Source organism: Heterodontus francisci, chromosome 3 (genome assembly GCF_036365525.1).
Source record: "Heterodontus francisci isolate sHetFra1 chromosome 3, sHetFra1.hap1, whole genome shotgun sequence".
In the NCBI taxonomy this organism is placed as follows: domain Eukaryota; kingdom Metazoa; phylum Chordata; class Chondrichthyes; order Heterodontiformes; family Heterodontidae; genus Heterodontus; species Heterodontus francisci.
Window position 1 is genome coordinate 64771849 of NC_090373.1, and position 7392 is coordinate 64779240.

Consider the following 7392-nt stretch of genomic DNA (forward strand, 5'->3'; position numbering starts at 1 on the left):
TTCACAGAAAATACAAGTTGGCCTAAAACTAGCTTCAAATGCCGTTTTCCAACCTTCTTATAGCGATCCAGTGGAAAATTTATTTATGAAAAGTATTTTTTTTTGTCTTATGTTAGTCACTTCCCAAGGGCAGATTTGTTTATCACAGATCAGTTGGTAGGGCTAGGTTCAATATTAGTGTGACTGGAATTTAATTTTGTTGAAGGAGCAATGCAAATAGTCACCAATGTCAGCTCAGAAGGACACTTATTCTAGAAAGCGCCTTTATGCTTGATTCTAGTCCACCTCCTTTCCTTTAAATTGATCTGTCTTATGACAATTGACGGCTGATTAGAATCATGCCCTAGAACAGTTAAAAAGGGTTACTGACTAAGCTAGTAATCATTTTACCACTAGCTACGACATTAGAAGGTACATTTTCTGACCAACAGTAAGATGGATGGGACGTATTGTAGTCAGATGTGGCTACACTGGGGTAGGAATCAATCTTGGGCAGCAGCACAATAAGGACACTAGCAAATTGGCCACCCATTTTCTTTTCCATAGTCCTAATACATAACATTTGAGGGTACAATCAAGTGGAGTGAACTGGGAGATAGACATCCCTACAAACAAAGAGTTTATGGTATAGCATTCTTCAACACAAAGGTTTTCTACTCCTGTTTTGATGTTCCTATGAAATTATTTTCACTGGCAGAAAGATAATGTATCCTTTAACGTAACTTTAACTTTATGTTGACTTTGTATCACTGCAAGAGACAGTGGCTTAGTCAACAATGGACTCTGGCTCTATCACCTTGGCAAATTATTTAATTCAATTAAATAATTTGCAATAGTTCAAATGATATTCCAGTGATGTTACTTAACAAGTGATGGTGCAGAAAACAGCGAATGATGGTTCTTTTAACGCTTGACTAGTATTTGAATGTCAAATTTAATCACAGTTCTAGTCATCATCTTGCATAATAAAAAAAAATCCAGAGCAAAAGGCAAGTATGGACTCAGTATTTAGTTCACTTACTATTGCCTGTAACTACGAGCAAATATGAGGCTCTACTCTTTCACAGGACATGAGTTGTTCATGCTACTATTTCAAACAGCATTGGGCCCCGTGTCAGAAGTACATGAACACTGCAGTGCCTGGCAAAACAGCCGATGGCGATATTACAATCCAGCAGTATGCTGAAACAGTATAACAGGTGAAAGTACAGACAATATTGCAGTTTCATCCACTACAGAACAAAAATTAATTATAATCTAGATTATGAATTAACTAAAAATAAAAAAAAATTCTGTTACAAATTTCCAATTCTGACTTAAGGATCCCAGCACTCCAATGCTTTAACCAGCAAGTCTGAGGAGGGTCAAAGATTGTCCAGAGATGACTCCTAGTGAGTTAACCATGAGCAGGTTCTGTGGACAATTCAATGTGGTGAGCCCTTCCAAGGAAGAACAATAGCCTGGATTTTGTTGTACTTATAACAGCGAGGATGTCAGTACTCTCCAATATTACAGGGTAAAACTGACAACAATGTCTGGTGTGCACACATGCGTGGTTAAACACGCAGGTCCAGAAGTTTCTATCAATGATACTCTGCTCCTTCACAGGCTGTGCCGTTGCATTCTTTGCTGACAGGATCTGCATAAAGATCACAGTATTGGTGTGAACTTAAACTAATTACTAACTATTCTAGCTCTAAAGACATGACAAATCTAGGGCTTGTACACTCATGAATAACTTAGTTTTTAAACTGTGCAATAAGTGATAACGACTAAATAACAACCTCTCTGACCTTGAAAAAATGAATTTTAAGTGTGGAATTTCATTCCTTAAGTAAATTATTGTTGCAGATTTTAAATATAAAATTATTTTAGTTTTTCTCATGTTTCTCCCTTAACCCCGTGTGTACATTTCAATCTTTATTTCACTTCCTGTGCAAAGATTTAAATGTAATTTATATTCCATTTTGTTTCTTGTTTTGCATTCTGCTTGCCCAAGTGAGGATTCTTCAACCTGACTGTTGAAGAGCCTCAATGCAGCTTTCTCTACTCACGCACACTTCAGGCCCCCTGTAGAGGGCACCACATTGGATCAGGTGCCGAGAAGCTAAAAATCTCCATTGATTAGCCTATGAAAAGTCTCTGGGCAACTGTACACAAGGTGAACATAGGAACAGAAGCAGGTCTTTAGCACGTCAAGCCTGTTCTGCCATTCAATTAGATCATTACTGATCTGCAGGCTAACTTCAAATGCCTGCCTTTGCCCCATATCCCTTAAAATTCATGTTTCCCAAAGGTTATATCAATCTCACATTTAAAATTAATTGATCGAGCATCAATTGCTATTTGTGGAAGAGTGTTCCAAACTTCTATTTCACTTTGTGTGCAAAACAGGTTCATAATTTAGGTCCTGAAAAGATCTGGCTCTAATTTAAGACTACTTCCCCCAGTCCCAGATTCCAGAACCAGAAAAATGATCTGTTCCCCTTAATATTTTCAAAACTTCAAACAAATCACACCATAACATTCTAAATTCCTGGAAATTCTACTCCAGTTTGTTGATCTCTCCTTGTAATTTAACCCTTGGAGTCCAGATATCATTCTGGTAAACATGTCCTGCATTCCCTCCAAGGCCAATACATCCTCCATAGGCATGGTGCCCAAAATCCAGGCCAATGTGACAATGCAGGAGGAAATAGAGAAAATAGGAGGGAATTGCCACACACAAAAAAAAATCCTCTCATATTTGTACGGTAACATATTCACAATAAAATTACTCTGACATTCTTCCAATCCAAACTTTACCATTAATACAGAGCACGTGGCATTACTCACTAGTGTTCACACAGAACACTGGAAAGGTTTCCTTTTGCCTGCCTAAGCTGAGATATGCATGGCCCAAGCTTCTCATGACCAATGCTGCTCTGTGCCTGGCTCACAGGCACTGATATGCTCAGTCATCAGAAAGTGCTTTGCAAGACTATGACAAGAGATCTGAGTGGCAGACAATCCCCAGAGCTTGAGCACACATCTTTTTGTCATGTTTATGCCATCTCCACAGCGCTATTTGTGTACTATTCCCCAAATAATAGAACTCAGAGAATTGTATACTCCATCCCCTTATTCCTTGAAGAATACACACATCAACATGGAAGTAGTAAAATCACTAAGCTGAATAATGGCTATTCATTTGGTTTGCTATTCCAACACTGAAAATACAATCCTTCCTCCAAACACAGAGATAATATGACTTAAAGTCAAGAAATGTGTTCGAACAAAAATAGGAACAACAGGGTTCTTGCACAGAGGCCATCCTAAAAGACAACAGAAGTACCTCTGGATAGGAATATTGCAATGTCCAGGATGAAACCACAGCATGAAAAATGGCAGTTATAAAATGTACGTGTTAACTTCACACCTTAATCGTCTCGGTGTTTTCGGCCAGGTGGAGAAGTTAGTGGAGTGGGTAACCCTCAATTTAGGATCTTACTTCCCAGCTGGAGCCTGGAATGTTGCCACCCTCTTGAAAACCTCCTCAGTGGAGGAGTACATGCCAGTACAAGTTCAAAGAGAGAAAGAAAGGTGCTATTTGTGATTCAGTATAGACAGCTCCTTTAGCACTCGTATTTTCCCGCTGGCGTCTTTGCGGCGCTTTTCCCTGATCAAATCCTCCAAGCTGGCAAAGTTTAGCGTGTGCACCCAGTTGTCCGACAAGTGCAGCTTGAGGAAGTAGCAGCGCTCGCCGCCGGTGTGCACCTCGCCGCCCGCTTTGAACTCCCGCTTGCCGAAGCGGCACCAGGCGGCGAAGCTCTCCGAGTCGGTCCAGCAGATGTCGTGGCCCTTGAGGCCGAGGTGGCCGCGCGCGTTCTGCACCACCAGCTCGGGCGGCAGTGCCCGGTACCGGTACCAGGTGTTGACGATGCGGGCCAGCCGCCCGCTGCTCACCTCCGACAGGTGGTCCTGGCGGATCTCCTGCTGGTGCAGGTGGACCACCTGGCTCCCGCCCACATAGACCGCCCAGTGCGCCGCCTGGCCGCTGGCCGGCAGCTCCAGCAAGTCCCCGGCCCGGCACCTGGGCAGCAGGCTGTTGACCGAGTACACCTTCAGGTCCTGGTTGCCGCCCAGCTTGGAGAAGATGCACTCCTGGCAGCAGAAAGCGGAGTACTCCAAGTCGCCGGGCGCCGTCGCTGTGCTGCCCGTCTCGTCCTGCTGCTGCTGCTGGGGGCTCGGCTCTTTCCACTGCAGCTCGGCCGGCGCTCGCTCGTTCACCTCATCCTCCTCGTCCGAGAAGAAGTAGGCGACCCCCACCCTCAGCTCGTCTTTCTCGATCCCGGAGGGGTCGCCCGTGGGCAGCTCGCTGTAATTCAGGTGAGTGATCCGATCGATTTGATTTCCCATCAATGATACATGTACACGGACACAAGGAGGACAGGAAATATAACCTGGAAAAGAAAACAGAGACACACACACAACACAATGTAGCTCTTTTAACTGTTTCTTCCCCACCCCCCACCCACCTTAGGTCGGACATTTACTATCGAACAACTCTCCGGTACAACTCGGGTTATAAACTGGATCAATTTACCGCTGAGAAAAAGAAAGGCCACTTTTAAATATCTAAAACCTCCTGCCTCCGTTAAAAACAAAGTCAACCTGTCAATGGGTTTGCACTCTCCGGGAAAAATTAACCTAGCAAAACAGAGTGGCTCACTTCCAACTACTACATATTTAAATATTTATAAAGAGACCTCTCTTAAACAAGGGTCAGTAAAAGTCTATCCATTAAAAGCACAGATATGCTTTTTTTTATTTTACAGATTACTGGGTTTATTTAGAAGGCTGTCTGAACTCACCTGGCGCCCACCAACAGTCCTGCAAAGTGTGGCTTTACCTGGCGATCTGGGTGCTGCTCTCAGCGCTCCTCCATACGCACTGCTCTAGGTGAGACAGCCAGGCCACTCTGCGCTGCACATGTGGCAGCTGCATTCGGCTTCCGCCTCCCACCCCTGACCAAGCCCGCCTCCCACCGCACCGCCACTCACTCGCTCCCTCCTCTGCTCTACATTCCCGGTGGGAGCTCTGATTGTTCCGCCCGCGGCTGTCAATCAAACAAACTGGCAGCCCACTCTAGGAAGTCCTTATTGGGGGCGAGGAGCGAGGGAGGTTCTGCTCAATCTGATTGCAGAGCAATTCGCTGCTCGAACTGCCGTTTATGATCGGTGTAAAAAAAATCCTCAAAACAACTTTTTTTTTTAACCATCGTTTCAGGGTTTCCCGCCATGTACGTCTTTCATCCTATAGATTCACTGATTGTGCCGAACCAAGGGGATCGAATTGCAGTGCACTTTTGCAGAATGTAATAGGAGCATCCTAACAATAAATTACTTTGCGAAGTGTATCAATGCTCAGTCTGTGTTATTCACCCCCATGACGTCGCTTTGGAAGGACAGATCACCGTGCTATTCTTATATCTGTTCTTAAAGCCTGTATAAACTTGGCAAAGAAGAGCGGCAATCCCAACGTTTCACGATTATTTTGCTCTCGAATGATGTACTTAATCTGCCTATAAATAGCATCCAAATTTAAAAAATAACTCTACCTACTTAAAAGTGGCCAGTTTTCTCAACACGGAAATGCTACTATAAAATTCAGAATTTCTTAAAGGCAAATTCAGCTTATTAGCAAGTCTAATACAGAAAGGGAATTAGGCAAGTTCAAATTTCATATTTAAGAAATTAAACTATTCAATTACTGTCACTATTATTTTGTCTACTTTTAAATAAGCCCTTAAAGGAGGAACGTATGTCTTCATGGACCTTTTTTTTTGTTTTCAGCTGGTGCTGGAGGCTGAAAGTAATAGGAACATAGCGGCAGTACAAAGCTTCTCAAACAACAAAAGTGGCATTATTAATATTCACCCTTAACTACATTATATATAAAAGATAGCTTTACATCTCTAATAAAAAGAGTGCTGCACATACTTCCTGTCTGAAAATGAATCGATCAAATCACTCAAAATGAAATTCCAAAGCTTTTCGGCTGCAACAAATCCGAACACTTACTGAGGTGACAATATGCAGCAAAAACAATCAGAAGTGGAAATCTCCATCAGAAAGAGAATGTTGATATACGCAACAGGCCAGTTAGGATATGTAAAGAGAAAAACACCTTGCTTGGAAGATGCAAGAGAGGACAAAAAAGATAGCAAAACAGATTTGCCAATCATGAGAGGGAGTTAATATCCCGCTCGAATGACCTAAAACTGCTAAATCAAACGGTAGATACTGTTAGATTGTATTTTTTAAAAGTAGTTACGTTAGGAGAGAAAAGGAACGTGTATATAGCTAAAATCGTGAACACAGTAGACCATATACGATAAAGTGCAAGAAAATGCGGAGATACAGGAGATCTAAAATGAAAGCAGGAAATGCATATCGCAGGTCCACCAGTCTTAAAATGAGAGAAAACTGACCAACACGGTGGGTGCAACAAAGCTTGTTGTACTGAAGGCTCTACATCTGGAACATAGGAACAGGAATAGGCCAGTTTCACCTCGAGCTTGTTCCGTCCTTCAATGAGATCATGGCTGAGCTGTGACCCATCTCCATATACCTGCCTTAGCCCTATATCCCTCCAATCTGTTTGGTTATCAAAAATCAATCAATCCCAGAGTTAAAGTTAATAATTGACCTAGAATCAACTGCCATTTGCAGAAGAGTGCTCCAAACTTTCACCACCCTTCACTTGCAGAAGTGTTTCCTAAATTCACTCCTGCGAGGCCTGGCTCTAATGTTTAGGCTATGTGCCCTAATCCCAGATTCCACAACCAACAGAAATATTTTCTATCTACCCTATCTTGAAAACGTCGATCCCTAGTTTTCTAAACTCAAGGGAACACAACCCTATTTTGTGTAATATCGCCTTGTAATTTAACCCTTGAAATTTAGGTATCATTCTAGTAAATTACATTCCCTCCAAGGGCAATATATCTTTCATCATGTGTGGTGCTCAGAACTGAACACAGTACTCCAGATGTGGTCTAACCAGTGCTTTGTATAGCTGAAGCATGATGTCTAACTCCTTCTACTACAGTCCTCTAGATGTAAAGACCTACATTCCATTAACCTTTTTGATCGTTTTTCTATCTGTCCATGACATTTTAATGATCTATATACATGGATCCCTAAGTCTCATTGTACCTCCACTGCGTCTATCTTTTCACCATTCAGCAAGTACTCTGTCCTATCCTTTTTAGATCCAAAATGGATGACCTCACACTAGCCTGCATTAGAATCCATTTGCCACATTTTTTCCCATTCATTTGATTTACTGACATCTTTTTGTTACATTATGCTTCCACTTAGACTGTTATATTATCTATCTTACTGTCAT

General features: G+C 42.3%; 1 protein-coding gene across 1 annotated transcript; it reads right to left on the minus strand.

Moving 5' to 3' along the window:
• Positions 1-915: 915 nt before the first annotated feature.
• Positions 916-4995, minus strand: lratd1 (LRAT domain containing 1). Its single transcript, XM_068022747.1, has 2 exons — positions 4854-4995; positions 916-4442 (listed from the first exon to the last, which is right to left on the minus strand). The coding sequence occupies exon 2, from the start codon at positions 4396-4398 to the stop codon at positions 3586-3588; it is 813 nt and encodes a 270-aa protein (XP_067878848.1). The 5' UTR covers positions 4399-4442; positions 4854-4995; the 3' UTR covers positions 916-3585.
• Positions 4996-7392: the final 2397 nt, after the last annotated feature.

Excerpts from the sequence above, each read along its gene's own strand:
- lratd1 (XM_068022747.1), bottom strand. The coding sequence starts at position 4,398 with ATGGGAAATCAAATCGATCGGATCACTCACCTGAATTACAGCGAGCTG.